The sequence below is a fragment of the Astatotilapia calliptera genome, chromosome 18 (genome assembly GCF_964374335.1).
Source record: "Astatotilapia calliptera chromosome 18, fAstCal68.1, whole genome shotgun sequence".
Lineage (NCBI taxonomy): Eukaryota > Metazoa > Chordata > Actinopteri > Cichliformes > Cichlidae > Astatotilapia > Astatotilapia calliptera.
The window spans coordinates 8361698-8379859 of NC_137439.1; the positions used below are offsets into that span (position 1 = coordinate 8361698).

General features: G+C 38.5%; 1 protein-coding gene and 1 long non-coding RNA gene across 2 annotated transcripts in view; both read right to left on the reverse strand.

The window, feature by feature from the left end:
* Positions 1–18162, reverse strand: part of LOC113011429 (contactin-associated protein-like 4) — a 163400-nt gene that overhangs the window by 96540 nt on the left and 48698 nt on the right. Inside the window, exons 3-4 of the mRNA XM_026151015.2 lie at positions 17378–17571; positions 10718–10865 (exon numbers count right to left, since the gene is read on the reverse strand). Coding sequence (XP_026006800.2) covers positions 10718–10865; positions 17378–17571 — 342 coding nt within the window. The remainder of the gene's footprint in view (positions 1–10717; positions 10866–17377; positions 17572–18162) is intronic.
* On the reverse strand, positions 7467–10024 carry LOC145422082 (uncharacterized). Its single transcript, XR_013903472.1, has 2 exons — positions 8631–10024; positions 7467–8248 (listed from the first exon to the last, which is right to left on the reverse strand). It is a non-coding gene; the product is annotated as an uncharacterized LOC145422082 (long non-coding RNA).

Genomic DNA, 18162 nt, shown 5'->3' on the forward strand with positions numbered 1-18162 from the left:
ATGTCAATTAGAATCCCAATTTGGCTTTTCTCCAGTCAGTGTTATGGTGAAATTTAACTTGTTCTTTTGTGTAATTGCACATGGCCCAGCAAAGGACCCCTTAGTAAACTGTACAGCATAAGTTTTCAATTCACTTTTGTCAGAAAACTTCACAGTATGAGAAGTTACAGCACAGTTTCTCCAAACGTGTGGTTCTTTTTCAGCCAGCGTGCTTTTAGAGCATCTACATTAGCTCATGTAGTAAAAGTACAATCAGTAAGTGTACTTTAACATTTGAGATTCCAAGTCACTCTTGCTTAGATCATGTGAACTACATCATGAAGCTTTTTTTGTATAATGCATCAAACGTGTTCAAATCAGTTTATTTTCAATTTATTTTAACTAATCTAGAGACAAGCAACTCCTTTTTAGCTTCTGTTATGTATTTACCTCTCACACCTTAATCTAGATGTTAGTGTTCTCAGAGTTAACATGTCTCATGTTGCCATGTTGTATTTCTAATACCCAGCCTCAGTGTTCGCCCTGTTGACCCTCAAATCCAAACACCAATGATAGATATTCACAAAATTCATAAGGAGATTCTTAAGGTCTTAAGTTTTGTTGTTTTTATGTTTTACAAAAAAAAACTTCACATTTTTTATATTTTTAAACGAAAGTGACATGCAAGGATATTTTTCTTTAGTGATGTTGCTTCAGCAATCTCAAATACTAATTATTCTGGGAATTTTTATGGTCAAACTATGTGATTTTCCAAATGTGTGTGTGTGGAGTAAAATGACCTTGTTCTTATGATGTTGTCACCGTGAATCATTTAGGATTAACAACACAAATTGTATCGATAGCAGAAACAGTCTTATAACTTATAATTCTCACACGTTACCGCTAGTTTTACAAACGCAGTCTTCTTCAGGTCTGTTTATGTAGCTTTTATGAAACTGATTTTCCATAGTACAAGTAGAATTTAATTTTTCTTTGCTCTCCAGTATAAATGCAATAATTTGCAGGCTTTTTACTGAAACTCTCACAATGCAACACTCAATGCTCAGAGCTTCATATATCAACAGCTCTGAAAATATCTTCTTTTTTAAAGTAATGTAGGACAGGATCTCTCACTCTCTGTGTCTCAAAAAAAACCCAACTAAACTGGCAATCACCACTAAACAAATGAAAGTAGTTTATGGCTTTTTTATCAGCTGCATTTCTTTCATTTATGTATTGATCCCATTGTTTATTGGTAATGCTTTTAGGTCACTGTTTTAGCATGTCTGCCTCACACTCCATTTAAACAGTTTAACAGATAGTGGGGTCTGGTAAGGAAGTTGGGGGGAAGCAGACAACTCCACAGGAAGAGTCTTTTTGTCTTTTCTCCACTGTAAAAGATAGCAAGGCAGTGTGAAACTTTCTTTGCGGGAAAGACAAAACTGAGAGCCATGCTAGGCTCAGTGAGAGACTCTGCTCACCCTCTGCCCCAGCGATGGCAGTCCCTCACCAAGCTTGATTTCTGTTCTTTGTCTTGATTAAAGAATGTTAGCTACCGCTCATCGCTTGTCTGCAGGCTTTATTAAACGGAAAACTTCCACAACAACCTCTAAACAGTGGTTTATGGCTTTTTGTCACCTGCAACACCATGTAACACTTGGATGTTAGATTCTTTTACCAGTCAGTGTTGTTAGCCCCAACCCCCAGGCTCCAGCTGTCTGAGCTCTAACCCTGGCTGCCAAATGTCCCCCTGAGGCCTTTGTACCTTTTACCACCAGACTAAGTTTGTAGTCCTATCTACTAATATTATTTTATTTTTTTATTATAGCACAAGTTTCAGTTAGGTTACTACTTTGACTTCCTCAATTTGAGCACATTTCTGACCCGATACTTTATCAAGCTTTTACTCGAGTGTTTTTGACACTAGCAGCTGTACTTCTACTTAAGTGAAAATTGCCTGCAATTTTGCCACCTCAGTTGCCACTTTTCTGGAGTTTGTACACGTTTTATATTGAAACGTTCAACGTTTTACGTGTTATCCTTGATCACAGTTCTAAACAAGTTAACTTTCTTCACTTCAAAGTAACCCAAAAAAGAAACTATATGTCCAGTTCTCTTTACTCCAAACCTGGTTTAAGGCTATGCTGTTGTTGTGATATGGCCATACAAATAATATTAAGTTTAATTAATCTTTTAAAAAATGGCTGCTTCATGGCTACCTGTTCAGAGAATTTGCAGACTTTTATGGAAACTGTCACAATGTAACACTCTCACTGTCAAAACAGGGTTGATCCATGTTTCTATGAACACTGATTAATATATCAACAGCTCTGAAAATCCTTTTTTTTTTTTTAAGTAAAGCAGAACAGGATCTCTGTATCTCTAAAAATCCCAACAAAACTGGCAATCACCTCTAAACAAATGGAAGTAGTTTATGGATCTTTATCACCTGCAACACCATGTAACACCTAGATGTTAGACTCTTTTACCATCACATTTGCAAGGGTTTATGTGTTATCCTTGATCACAGTTCTAAATAAGTTAACTTTCTTGACATAAAAGTAGCCCAAAGAAGACAAATATATGTCCAGTTCTTTTTTACTCCAAACCTACTGATCGGAAAACATTATGTGATGCTGGAAGTTTTCATCCTATCCATCTGCAAAACAAGTTTACCTGTAAGCCAACACATTAGACGTAAGCAAATTTGTGAAATTCCTGAACAATGTGCTTTGTGGAGTAGCAGTAGTACTAGAACTAGTACTAGTAGTCCTAGTATTCTGCAGCAACCAGGCTTCAAGAGTGATCACTCTTCTGGCTTTCAAATGGTGAAAACATGTCACAGTCTTAACCGCAAATCAGAAATGTTGGTAAATTTAAAAAGGAATTTAAACGTCAGCTTTGACATAGACACAGACTTTATTAATGCCACACTCAGGAAATTCACATGTTACACATGATTTAGTTCACCTGCTAAATCCCCAGAGCAATAACCCCATCAGCATCATTAGCCTGAGTGTTGATCCTCCAGGTGAGTGAGTGGAGTTGAGTGTGTGTGTGTGTGTGTGTGTGTGTGTGTGTGTGTGTGTGTGTGTGTGTGTGTGTGTGTGTGTGTGATCAGAGGTGAAGCTGCTTTCTGCAAAGTCTCATCAACAACCAGGAAGAGTCTAAAAGCACTAAATATGAAACAGACCATTTACCATACCCAACACTGAGCTCCTGCACAGTCAGATGGAGTGAAACATAATGTCCCAGTGGTGTTCTGTTGGATTTAGCAGGTGAGCGTTGTTGCCAGTCAAAACCTTTTTGGAAACTCTTTACAAGAATCAATGTAATTATTTGTTTTACTTGAATCAAATGTATTGGTTTATATACCTGAAATACAACTTTTTTTTGGAAACCCGTTACATCAAATAAAACTTTCTTGGAAAAGCATTGCAAGAATCAATCGAGTTATTTGTTTTACCCCATTCAAATCTATTGGTTTCATTACATCAAATTAAATAATTTTGGAAACCCGTTACATCAAATAAAACTTTCTTGGAAAAACTTTACAAGAATCAATGTAATTATTTGTTTTACTTGAATCAAATGTAATGGTTTATATACCTGAAATAAAACTTTTTTGGAAACCCTGTACATGAAGTAAAAGGTTTTTGATCTTGTAAGTTCTGGCTTTAATATTTTCAGCTGATAAAGTGAACTTCATACAAACTCTGTGTTAGAAAAATCAAACTGTGTCTCGTGCGGGTGTATTGTGACTGCTCCATCACAATGTATAATTTGACTTGTGAGGTACACACAACAAGGCCAACAAGAAAAAGTGAATTAGAGATTCATTACAAAATACAAAAAATAAATAGTGCACAAATTTAAAACAAGCAAAACACCTATGCAAGAGTAACTACTAATGATTTACAAATACTTGTCATATACAACCAATACACTCAGAGAATTTTACCATATCAGTATAAAGCTCTCTGTAATTCCTGGACAGTTCGTGAAATAATTTAAACACACACACACACACACACACACACACACACACACACACACACACACACACACACACACACACACACTCAACTCCACTCACTCACCTGGAGGATCAACACTCAGGCTAATGATGCTGATGGGGTTATTGCTCTGGGGATTTAGCAGGTGAACTAAATCATGTGTAACATGTGAATTTCCTGAGTGTGGCATTAATAAAGTCTGTGTCTATGTCAAAGCTGACGTTTAAATTCCTTTTTAAATTTACCAACATTTCTGATTTGCGGTTAAGACTGTGACATGTTTTCACCATTTGAAAGCCAGAAGAGTGATCACTCTTGAAGCCTGGTTGCTGCAGAATACTAGGACTACTAGTACTAGTTCTAGTACTACTGCTACTCCACAAAGCACATTGTTCAGGAATTTCACAAATTTGCTTACGTCTAATGTGTTGGCTTACAGGTAAACTTGTTTTGCAGATGGATAGGATGAAAACTTCCAGCATCACATAATGTTTTCCGATCAGTAGGTTTGGAGTAAAAAAGAACTGGACATATATTTGTCTTCTTTGGGCTACTTTTATGTCAAGAAAGTTAACTTATTTAGAACTGTGATCAAGGATAACACATAAACCCTTGCAAATGTGATGGTAAAAGAGTCTAACATCTAGGTGTTACATGGTGTTGCAGGTGATAAAGATCCATAAACTACTTCCATTTGTTTAGAGGTGATTGCCAGTTTTGTTGGGATTTTTAGAGATACAGAGATCCTGTTCTGCTTTACTTAAAAAAAAAAAAAGGATTTTCAGAGCTGTTGATATATTAATCAGTGTTCATAGAAACATGGATCAACCCTGTTTTGACAGTGAGAGTGTTACATTGTGACAGTTTCCATAAAAGTCTGCAAATTCTCTGAACAGGTAGCCATGAAGCAGCCATTTTTTAAAAGATTAATTAAACTTAATATTATTTGTATGGCCATATCACAACAACAGCATAGCCTTAAACCAGGTTTGGAGTAAAGAGAACTGGACATATAGTTTCTTTTTTGGGTTACTTTGAAGTGAAGAAAGTTAACTTGTTTAGAACTGTGATCAAGGATAACACGTAAAACGTTGAACGTTTCAATATAAAACGTGTACAAACTCCAGAAAAGTGGCAACTGAGGTGGCAAAATTGCAGGCAATTTTCACTTAAGTAGAAGTACAGCTGCTAGTGTCAAAAACACTCGAGTAAAAGCTTGATAAAGTATCGGGTCAGAAATGTGCTCAAATTGAGGAAGTCAAAGTAGTAACCTAACTGAAACTTGTGCTATAATAAAAAAATAAAATAATATTAGTAGATAGGACTACAAACTTAGTCTGGTGGTAAAAGGTACAAAGGCCTCAGGGGGACATTTGGCAGCCAGGGTTAGAGCTCAGACAGCTGGAGCCTGGGGGTTGGGGCTAACAACACTGACTGGTAAAAGAATCTAACATCCAAGTGTTACATGGTGTTGCAGGTGACAAAAAGCCATAAACCACTGTTTAGAGGTTGTTGTGGAAGTTTTCCGTTTAATAAAGCCTGCAGACAAGCGATGAGCGGTAGCTAACATTCTTTAATCAAGACAAAGAACAGAAATCAAGCTTGGTGAGGGACTGCCATCGCTGGGGCAGAGGGTGAGCAGAGTCTCTCACTGAGCCTAGCATGGCTCTCAGTTTTGTCTTTCCCGCAAAGAAAGTTTCACACTGCCTTGCTATCTTTTACAGTGGAGAAAAGACAAAAAGACTCTTCCTGTGGAGTTGTCTGCTTCCCCCCAACTTCCTTACCAGACCCCACTATCTGTTAAACTGTTTAAATGGAGTGTGAGGCAGACATGCTAAAACAGTGACCTAAAAGCATTACCAATAAACAATGGGATCAATACATAAATGAAAGAAATGCAGCTGATAAAAAAGCCATAAACTACTTTCATTTGTTTAGTGGTGATTGCCAGTTTAGTTGGGTTTTTTTTGAGACACAGAGAGTGAGAGATCCTGTCCTACATTACTTTAAAAAAGAAGATATTTTCAGAGCTGTTGATATATGAAGCTCTGAGCATTGAGTGTTGCATTGTGAGAGTTTCAGTAAAAAGCCTGCAAATTATTGCATTTATACTGGAGAGCAAATAAAAATTAAATTCTACTTGTACTATGGAAAATCAGTTTCATAAAAGCTACATAAACAGAGCTGAAGAAGACTGCGTTTGTAAAACTAGCGGTAACGTGTGAGAATTATAAGTTATAAGACTGTTTCTGCTATCGATACAATTTGTGTTGTTAATCCTAAATGATTCACGGTGACAACATCATAAGAACAAGGTCATTTTACTCCACACACACACATTTGGAAAATCACATAGTTTGACCATAAAAATTCCCAGAATAATTAGTATTTGAGATTGCTGAAGCAACATCACTAAAGAAAAATATCCTTGCATGTCACTTTCGTTTAAAAATATAAAAAATGTGAAGTTTTTTTTTGTAAAACATAAAAACAACAAAACTTAAGACCTTAAGAATCTCCTTATGAATTTTGTGAATATCTAGATCATTGGTGTTTGGATTTGAGGGTCAACAGGGCGAACACTGAGGCTGGGTATTAGAAATACAACATGGCAACATGAGACATGTTAACTCTGAGAACACTAACATTTAGTTTAACGCGTGAGAGGTAAATACATAACAGAAGCTAAAAAGGACTTGCTTGTCTCTAGATTAGTTAAAATAAATTGAAAATAAACGGATTTGAACACGTTTGATGCATTATACAAAAAAAGGTTCATGATATAGTTCACATGATCTAAGCAAGAGTCACTCGGAATCTCAAATGTTAAAGTACACTTACTGATTGTACTTTTACTACATGAGCTAATGTAGATGCTCTAAAAGCACGCTGGCTGAAAAAGAACCACACGTTTGGAGAAACTGTGCTGTAACTTCTCATACTGTGAAGTTTTCTGACAAAAGTGAATTGAAAACTTATGCTGTACAGCTTACTAAGGGGTCCTTTGCTGGGCCATGTGCAATTACACAAAAGAACAAGTTAAATTTCACCATAACACTGACTGGAGAAAAGCCAAATTGGGATTCTAATTGACATTACAACTGAAATCAGTGCTGTGATAGTTAGTTTAAGATCACAACCTGATTTAAAACACAGTCTAACATCAACATTCTTGCCCCTGAAAATAGGTCAGGATGGCCAAAAAATGTACTTTAAAAATGAGATTTTCTTTTTGTTTCATTGGAACAGTAAAGTACCATTACAAAGAAATGAGTACACCTTTGTAGATATCACTGATATGGAGTTTTTCATGTTTTACATACAGACTTTCTCATTTAAACCATGGTGACTTAAAAGTTTAGCAGCAAGACACTTGTTTCCTTTGTTCCATCAAACATTTCTTTCAGCCATCTGTGTTTATCAGAGCGATATGTGACTAATTTTTTATTGAATCACCAGAAAGTACACAAATACAAGATTAAATATTTTATTTATTTATCAAAGATACATAATTACACATTGCTACAATGAATAAGGTGTCTATAAAAATTACACATGGTGTAAGAAAAACATTATAACATACAAATAAGTGTTTTAAGATAATCTGACATACTTTAAAAGCATAAGAATAAAAGTTTTTGTTTTTTTTAAAAAATCATGTTCTTTGATGATCACATTACATGTATCACATTTTTTAAAGCATAACGTAGGGTGTTCACAAAAACAGTTTTATGATTACTTTTTCCACAGTGCTTGTATGCCTCTTGCAAAACTATGTACTTATCACCATATGACATAATAACTCACGATTATGCAAGACCAGCCATGAAATGTCCGTCGCTTCATTACAATCATTTGTCCCCGCTGCTGCCCTCAGACCCAGTCTTCTGTACTGTGGGGTAAAATTGCTTTTTTGGTGGTTCATAAAAAATATCTCAAAAAGCGATGTTAGTGAGGGGACCAGAAACACTGGGTTGCAGAGCAGTTGGTAAGGACTTGTATATTTCTGGAGAGTCTGCAAAAGCTGTCTTGCTCGTGCTCCTGATTGGATATGTGGAGCCCGGCTCTGATATCTCACTGGTGGCAGCTAAAGGTAGGCATGCCTTGGAGGCGGAGTTGGTCTCGGGCGCAATCTTTCAAACGAGCCTCACGGCATTTCAGGCAACCTCAGGCCGGAAACAACATCCGGTCACTCGCGGTCAAAATCCACGCAGAGCTGGTGTTTCGCAGGGATCAGGTTAACACATCTGGGTCTAAAAATATAAAGAAAAACAAAAAGAGTTTTAAAACACGCAAACTAGCAAAATATCAAAGGAGCATAACATAACAATAACAAGATGATATGAGATACCCGATGAGGCCATGATAGGTGATGTAGAGATGTAATGTATAAACTTTTACGGGAGTTAAAAGTGGAGCTTATATATATTTTAAAGTGTATTGTACGTGGGATAGGCTCCAGCGCACCGCGCGAGCCTGAGAAAAGGATAAGTGGAGGCGAATGGATGGATGGATGGTGTATTGTACCTGTTACAAACCATTGTGATATTTATTTATTTTTTTAAATGAAAGGATTGACAGAATGGTAAAAAGGAAAATGCAAAAATGTAGTTAGAGAGCAAGATTAACACTTACCGAATGATATGCGGATAAGGAAAGAGACGCAAGTTGCTGTTGAAATCGGCCGCTCCCTATGCGAAGTCGCAAGCAGTCTGAGCGGTTCCAGTTGTTGATATGGCTGAAGGCAGGGGTCTTCTGGGGGTTCGAAGATAGTCTTAACATCAGCGGGAGATCGTAAAATCAGACCTGGAGTGGATTGGCTAACCGGGGTGCGAAGGGAGCGGTGCAAGGGTTATGTGATTGGCAGCGGGGCGCAGTGAGGCGGAGTTGGTCTAAGGGGGGAATTTTCAAACGAGGTAAGCAGCGCATTAGGGAGCAGAGCGGGGAGCGAACAAGCAGGACAAATTGTGCTCTGCAAGAAGTTGCGGGATCGGTGCGATTAAGAGCGAGGTAGAACTTAGAGTGTGGGTTGAATTTTAGAGCTTGCTAGTAAGAGGGAAGTTTTTGAAGGAAAAAAGAATAAGGATTTTCCCTGTTATCGAATATAAGGTTTTTGGGAATAGAGGGGTAGCTAACAAGTTATTCTAGGGGTTTTGGAGAAATCGCGGAGAAATTTTTAAAAGGAGTTTTGGCTTTGTTTGGCTGAGCATGAAGGGAGCCGCGGGGCGCTGAATTTGAGAAAAAAGACTAAGGATTTTTTCAGGATTTTCCCTGTTATCGAATATAAGGTTTTGGGAATAGAGGGGGTACCCTAACAAGTTATTGTAGGGTTTTGGAGAAATAGCGGAGGGTTTTTTAAGGAGTTTTCCCTGCTTATGTATCTAAGGATTAGGTTAAGGGGGCTGCGGGGATCGCGAGTTGTTTTTTCTGAGTATGAGTTTTATTCTAAATCTACAAATGCATATAAATCTAAATAAAGTTTTCCCCCAAGGCATGCAGCATGTGTTTGTGGCCATACTGAACGTTACAAAAGCACAAGTTTAACTAAACAATTTTAATATGGTTTAATACATTTTTAAACACATGAGCACGGAGCCCGAGAGAGCACGGTCCGGAGACACGGGCGCGCCCCCGCGCGCCCAGACACACAGCCTCGGGCGCGCGCGGGCGCGCGCACACACTGACCCACCACCAGATGGCGTTTTTTGAGCATAAAAAAATAAATAAATTTTTTAATTGCTTAAAGAAATAAAAGAATGCTATTTTGATATATAAGAAACTTTCTAAATAATCAATTATATTTTTATGAATATCATATTTTTATGAATATCATATTTTTATGAATATCATATTTTTATTATTTAATTACTTCCTACTTCCGGACTTCCGGAGCTAATTTAATTAGAGGATAATTTAATTAGGGGATAATTTAATTACTTCCTACTTCCGGACTTCCGGAGCTCATGAATAATTAATGAGCTCCGGAAGCAACCTGTCACTTTTTTTGACGAGAGGGGTATAATATCACTCTCTAATATTCCACTCAGAGTACAGCCGGCGAAATATAGGCGGAAACTTGAAATAATACACAGAGACGGCTGTGGAGGAAATCCCAGGAAACCGTGTTTGCACATGAATAGTTATTGTTTGCTAAGTATATTCTAGCATGTATATGTAAATATATGGAGTTGCTTTTGATATTCATGAGTATGTCGTGTTTTGATTAGAGCACAGAAATCAGGGCAGAGCAGCAAATGAACGCTGAGAAGACAAAAGACTACAAACACCTGCTCGTTTAAGAAAATGAGCAAAGCCTGTACGTCTGACTGTACACTTTAGCTGTAAAGGGAATAAAGACCAGGATGAAGAGGAGTTCCATTCATTGAAAATATAGTCTAATGTGTTTAAAGTCATGCTGAGTCAAGAGGATTCATATTTTATATGGAAAAAAAACAACAACTCACATATGTTATGTAACTGAATGTGAATAAATCTGACAGCAATGCTTATGTGCAAAACCAATGTCGTATTTGTTTAGTTCATTGTACTGATGCTACGGCTGCTGGGGCCAGCATGTATAAAAGCAGCTCTTAACTCTTAACAAAAGGCTTTCAGTGAAAGAAAAGCAGCCCAATAACAAAATCATGAAATGTATACATTTCTCAAGAAAAGACTGAATAAAATTCAGGTGATCCAGTCGGGATAAAGAAGACAGAACTTACTGTAAGGACATCCGTAGGTTTCCAGTCGCAGTCCGATCCGTCCGCTGGGATTCCAGTCCAGAGGAATGAGGCGGAGAAAACGTGCAATCGCTGGTTGCTGCAGCTTGTATTGAACCACATTGTCTGCATTGCTGTTACCTGGAAATGACTAAAAACATACAAGCAGAGAAAAAAAATGACATGTAAATATTTACATATATAAATATTTGCACTGGAAATTCAAGTTTTTTGGTTTCCTGTTTGTAGGTTGCCCAACCAGTCTACATGTGTTTTGTGGACTTTGAGAAGGTATTCGACCATGTCCCTCGGGGGGTCCTGTAGGGGGTGCTCCTGGAGTATGGGGTGTCTGGCCCATTGCTATGGGCCATTCTGTCCTTATACAGCAGTTGCAAGAGCTTGGCCTGCATAGCCGGCAATAAGTCGGACTCGTTCCTGGTGGGTGATGCGCTCCGCCAAGGCTGCCCGACGCTGTACCGATCTGTTGTGGTGAAGAGAGAGCTGAGTGTAAAAGCGAAGCTCTCAATTTACCAGTCGATCTACGCCCCTACCCTCACCTAAGATCACAAGCTGTGGGTAGTGACCGAAAGAACGAGATCCTGAATACAAGCGGCGGAAATGGGCTTCTTCCGAAGGGTGGCTGGCCTCTCCCTTAGAGATAGGGTGAGAAGTTCGGCGATTCGGGAGGGGCTCAGAGTAGAGCCGCTGCTCCTCCACATCGAAAGGAGCCAGTTGAGGTGGTGGCTGGGGAGAGGGAGGTCTGGGCTTCTCTGCTTGGGCTGCTGCCCCGGATAAGCGGAAGAAAATGGATTGTAATGTGCTTGCAGTCCGAGCTTTCTTGACCAATCGTGTTTGAGGAAGCTTTGAGGGCATATAATTCACACTGTATAATCCACATTCCCAATAATATAATAATATATCAACCAAGACTACTGTCGGCGTATCTTTTTGTTGTTTGCTTTCTGTTAATTTTTTTTTGCATTGTTGAAGAATGAATGGCTGGGGGAAGAGGAGGTCTTTGATTGGGTGTCTTGTGGCTCCACCTAAAGTCCTGACATATTGGAAAATCTCCCCCAGGGACTAAGCCACAAGAGTAGCCTATGACTGCAATCATCTTGATATTAAAGAGTAAGATATGATATGATATATGTAGCAAGCTGTAATGTTTATCATGTCAAAATTTTCCCACATTCACCAAAGCATCGAAAGCAAAAATATAAAAGCAGTAAAGTAACATTTTTAATTGACGATAAATCGGTAAGTGTTAAGGAAGCACCGAAATAACTGAAAATCATTTAGCAGCTGTCCACTCAACAAGATCAACCGTCCCATTAGCATCATTAAAAGGGGACATTTACTGTGTACAGGGTCAAATACATCCACATGTAGTGCAATTACTGATGCAATATTCACAATATTCTTTCCTTGCTCTGATACTCCTTTAATCACAACGCTATTCCACCTTTTTGTTGAAACAAATAAGAGTTTTGTGTCTGACTGTGGACTATTTCAATCTTTAATCAATGGGCTGTAAAAGCAGGACGATCAATAGTAGTGATTCAGCTTCTGAGATGGAGGGTCAGCGCTTTTTCTGTATTTCTAAAAACACAAATTTATGATTATTTGTAGCTTTTTTATTTGATTTAATCTCAAGGTCATCCAGTCTAGGCTGTTTTATCTAGTTCTCACTTGGCTTACCACCTATGTAGACACACAGCGCTTTTAATTGGGTAAAATGAAAGGCAGAGATATGCCATCTGTGTTGTACTTAAATGTATAAAATAAAGCTGATCACACTGGCAGCTTATATAATGACCATGTTAAGGACACAGCACATTTCCATTAGGAATTGGAGACACACCATGCTGTATAGAAAAAGCTGTTTCTGATGGGCAGATGAGGCAGGAAGCAGAGGTGAGGGGGAAGTTTAACAGCAGTTTGTATCTTTTCAGATTTGGAAACTTTTCCTTTGAGGAAATTATATTCATTAACCTACTTTATGCTAAAATCCTTCCATAAAATGTGGAGTGTTAGCAGCGAATTGGTTTGTCGGTCTCTCTCAGACTCTGGGCATAATGCCTGATGGATTTCTTTCCATCTCCTCCATCTGGCTATCTACCCTAATTACATGCCTCCCTCGAAGTTGACACGCAGGTTAACTCGCTCTCCCAATACTGAATAAAACTTAGACACTTAATTAACTTATTAATTCCTCTGTAATCAAAAGAAAGTGAATTGGATCACATCATATGATGAAAAGAGACTCTATGTTTGACTGAAAGGAAAAAAAAACATTCAATGTGAAATCTGAGAATTCATTTTTGAGACTTTTATGTATGATTTAGTTCACTTTGTTCTTTAGAGGATGAAAACTTTAAACTCTTGGTCTTTTGAAACATCTGAAAATCCTCACATATAACATGATACTGATGCTCTCTTAAAAGAAAACATATACTCAGCTCTTAAAGCATTCTTATATTTAAGAAGCTGAAAACAGCTGAAATTTTAAGTGGAAAGCTATTATAAGGTAAAAAAGAAAAGAAAAGATTAAAGCAGTTAATTAATCTGCAACATCAGTAAGTTTGGAATAAATTGTATTATTTGTATCATGTGATCCAATTGCACCAGGTTTTTCTTAACAGGAATGTTCCATTAATGTTAGGAGGTTTTTGATACTACATGTTCCTTTGAAGAGACTAAAAGAACAATAGATGATTGTTAAAATAACAGCATGTTGTTTGCAGACAGGATGTGAGCATAAATATTCTGACTCAAAGATGAAAAATTTGTGAACCAGACCTGCAACCTTGACTCAAGACAGAGACCTCATCAGAGAGGAGGAGAAGGCATTACTACATTACTTTAAAGTGCTGGAATTCAGGGCCAGTGCTGTTCTGCTGAGAAAAATCCGATACAGAATTGTTTAGGAGTGTAAGAGTAATGTTTCTGTTCGTATGGAGTTGAGTGAAAGCTGCAGTCCAAAAAAGTGAGAGGCTGAGTGTTTCATCTGCTCAAAGCATTGAGGCAAACAGCAGGAAGGATGCACCAGAGTGATGAGTATCAGTGGAAAATGACAGAGGGGGAAGAGAATCACCTGGCGAGAAGAAGGAGGGCGATAAGCAGTAAAGACAGCAAATAAGAAAACAAAATAAAGTAATAAAGGGAATTTGAGAAACAGGGAAAAGTGAAAAGAGCAGGACTTGTTTCCTCATCTTCAGCCCTCCAGGCAAGAGAAAGCAAACAGATAAAGAGGAACGAGACAATAAAGAAAAGATGGATTGCAGTATTTCCAAGCACCCACGGGCTTCTGAGGAAAAAGAGAGAGAGAGAAAAAAGATGTCATCCTCAGAGAGGAAGAGGAAAACAACAAATTCCCTTCCCTGGTCTTCTGCCCACTAAAGCAAAAGTCGCAAATGATCCAGGAACTCTGCCATTAACTTTCTCTTCTGGAAGAGTCTTTATGCCTGGCTGACAAATTCACAAATTTCCAAAATCCTTTGAAATGTGACTGGGTTTGTAGAGAACTTGTGTAGCACCTCAGATCAAGATGTTTTTAAACTGTTAGGAGCAGTTTCCTCTGCTTTCTCAGAAAAGATCCACAGTTCTGAGATTAGTTGGATTAAAACTCAGCTCGACTTCTAATCAAAGCTCCTCTCTGCAGCTCTGTAACAAATGCGCTTTCTTCCTGGATCAGTGTCCATGTACACAGTGGAAAACTTTACAGGTTTGTTGTTTGAGCTAGTGTCCAAGTCACAGGGAGCATGCAGGTACATATTTTGAAGTGGCTCACTGAGCTGACAGGATTCATCACTGTGTTTGCTTTCAACACCAAAACTACTTAGTATTCTAGTGCCATTATACTAAACCATGTATCGCCACTGCAGTGGGACAAATACAACAGAGTCCAACATGACACTTGTGCAATGAGAAAACGCCAAAGGGAAGTGCTGTGTCTACGAAGAGGCGGGAGGCGATGCCTCGCTGCGTCTGTGACCCATCTTGTTGATTTTTTTCATTAATCAGCCCTACAGAGACCAGCTGAGGCTTTATCACTTCATGCCTATGTTTTGCCATGTTTCTGCCATGTTGTTAGTTGTGATCAGTGGGGGAAAAGTAATAAAATGATCCACAGGAAGGTAACAAATTACAGAAGAATTCTACAGAAGGTGTCTGATTAAGGCTTTGGGCCTGCACAGGATTTCCAGAACAGCTTCACTGATCCTTTCATGTCTATTTCACCCAGTGCAAACAGTACTGTGATGAGTACACAGTCATTCATCGCAGCACAAACGTGATCATTTTTGGTTAATTTGCACTGATCCTTACGGAGACAAGTGGAAATAAGCCCCGTGAGCAAAATCCTCCTATGGTAGAAAGACTTACTGGACTTAAGTGGTTCTGGTTTTCCTTTACATTTGTTATCTGTCTGTGTACTCTGGTTCTGTCTTTAGGATGTACTTTAGTGAAACACCTAACTGAGTGTGTAAGAGTGAGGGCTTTTTTATCACGTGGCCTAAAAATGAAATGTATATAAAAAATGAATTAATGAGAAGCACAGAATGTTTTTGTTTTTTAAAACACACGCTCTTTCCATTCAGTCTCATCTATACTCCTGGGTCACACACATCTTCCACTAATCAACAGCAAAAAGTGTCAAGCGATCAAGTGTATGATGCAACATCAGCAGACATTGTGGATGGACTTAATTTGTTAGATCATTACATCTTTTTTTAAGATCGAATGGCCAAGGGTTCATCGGAGTCTGTGAGTGACACATGCCCTTTTCTGTTCTCTTAGATGACTAGTTGTAGGTGAAGCTGTTTTGGACAGATAAGAGCAGAATAATGTGTTTAATCACTGCTTTTTGTCTTTAAAAACAAACAATGGCCTTAACCTTCTTGCACTTAAAATGCAATAATCACATGTTTGATTTGAGATTAAAAATCAAAGGTTCATCGTGTACAGCTGGGGTTAGCCTTTATAAGACAAATCTGTATTTTCTGATAGAAGGGGTATGTCTATAAGTCTTAAATGTCGGATCTTATTTGCATTTAGTTTGAATCATATTAAAGGGTACAATGTAAGTAGAGTGGTATTTATATATAATTTATTTTAGTCTTTCTGACTTTTCAAAGCGCTTCAACAAGCAACAAAACATAAAGTGCTTTGAACAGCAAGAGCAAGAAGAACTGTTATTTAAATCTATCCATCTATCATCTATCTATCTATTTTTGACTGCCCCATTTGACTGCCTCTCTCCTCATGATCTGCAGCTAACAGTGGTGTCAGAAGGTCTGCAGACTCAGCAGATTCCAACCTGGGCTCATACATCAGAAATGAAAGGATAAATGCATAATGGCTGAGTTTATCTGTACAGGACAGATCAAGCCACAACAAGACAACACATCACTTCATATGACTTACAATAAATGCATCCTGTTTAGTGATCCCTGGGGGGAAACACCACAGTGCAATACAGGGTAGGAGCTTAGACTTATTAAGTTTTTGACTCATTTAATGTGGCTGGAAAGAGTGATTGTTGGGGAAACTGAACAACTCAATGCCACACACATCCAAAAAGTTCTCTTTTGGTTCACTTATTTTATTGTGTAACACTTATTGTGTCTGTACTGCAGGTAGTGAGGCAACAGAATCAGCAAAGACAGCAAGCTCATTTATTCAGCATCTGACTTTAATGCGGATGCAGTGATTAGCTGCTTACAAAGTCCTGAAATAGGATTGTTGTTTCCAGGTTGCAGTGAAATGTGAGTTGAAATTGTGTAGTGTGTGGACTGTGTATGTAGACTGTGCTTCTTTGTCAATTTGGCACTGGGGTAAAAGACAAACTAACAAAATTTATGGATGCATGGATTATGGATTACAGCATTGAATTCAATTTGATTTTCAATAGCGCCGCAATGTCCTTTATGTTGTAAGGTAGAGACCTTACATCAATACAGAAAAAACAGAGAAAACCCCAAAAATCAGGACCCCTGTGAGCAAGCACTTTGGCAACAGTGGGAAGGAAAAACTCCCTTTTGACAGGAAGAAACCTCTGGCAGAACCAGGCTCAGGGAGTCAACAGTCATTGTGAATTTTTCCTGGAAACAGGAGAAACCTGGGGAAAAGGATTGTTGGCAGGAGAGCAGCTACATTCACCAGTCAGCATCACAAAAATAGGAAGAGGGTATTTTAGTCTGTTGTCACTCTGGTCTATGAAACTTCTTTATTTTGTGTGTTTGTTGGTAAAAGACTGCTGTGTGTGGTGAGGTCATGGTGAAGAATAGAGACAGATGAGCTATGTTCCACATATACAAAAACAGACTGAAAAAGCCCACTTACAGGCACTAATTATGTCAGACTAAACGATTCACAATTATATCTAAATGATGTTCTCCTGCTGGTGTAGCCAACGTGTTTCTTATCATGCTGGAAGTGTAAAAACAATCCTCGGTCTTTCTCTCCATCTGTCTCATAGCAGTAGCGCCGGTGGCGTTTTTCTATTTCCCACACAGCACTGTATGTTTTATGGAAGCTGGACAGCTGCCTTAACAACTACCTGTTCAGCTACCTTCCCTGCTCGTGGATGGAAGGGGGCGGGGGGGACACTTATATCACAGGGGGACAATAGAACTATGGAGAAGATCGCCAAACCCTACTCACCCCTATGCTGTCCTCCTGTCTGTACTGCTTCCAGTTGTGTCCCGTGTCACTGAACATCAGCAGGTAGGACGTCAGCCAATCCGAGCTGCCATAACGGCCTTGTGTGGCAACAGCTGAGATCTTGGTGCGCTCGCCTAAGTCGACCTCCAACCACTGATACTTGTCTGAGATGAGAGGAGACCAGCCTCCAGCTCCTGCAGACAGATGTGAATATAAAAAAAAGACACCATTTATAGATAAGTGATGTATTAGATGTCCATGTAGATTGGATGAGATGAAATAAGTTCTGGTGAGGAGAAAAGAATGAATTGCATTGCTTGACCTTTCATTGTGAGCCAAAAATCCCACTTTTCAGTTATGAAACCCGAATAATGAAAATTGATTGAACCACAGTATGCATCATTAGAACCATTCAGAAGCTATACTCAAATATAAATCGTACTTTAAGAACTCTCTTTAGGAACTTAAAAAGTTGAATTTGTCACGATGCACAGGGCCTTAAAGTTTTGGAACAGTTTTGGAACAGAAGCATATTTATAGGTCACATGTAAGATTAAAAGATGCAGAATTCAATTCAATTCAATTTTATTTATATAGTGCCAAACACAACAACAGTTGCCTCAAGGGGCTTGCCTCAAGGTAAAGACCCTACGTTAAAAGCATTAAATATTTCAAAGCAATGAAAAAACCATCTCCAGATAATGTCTGTGTGTAAACTGTAGATCCATAAAAGATCTGCTTAAGACAGCGACACTAAACCTGATCACTTCATCCTTTTAAATTTA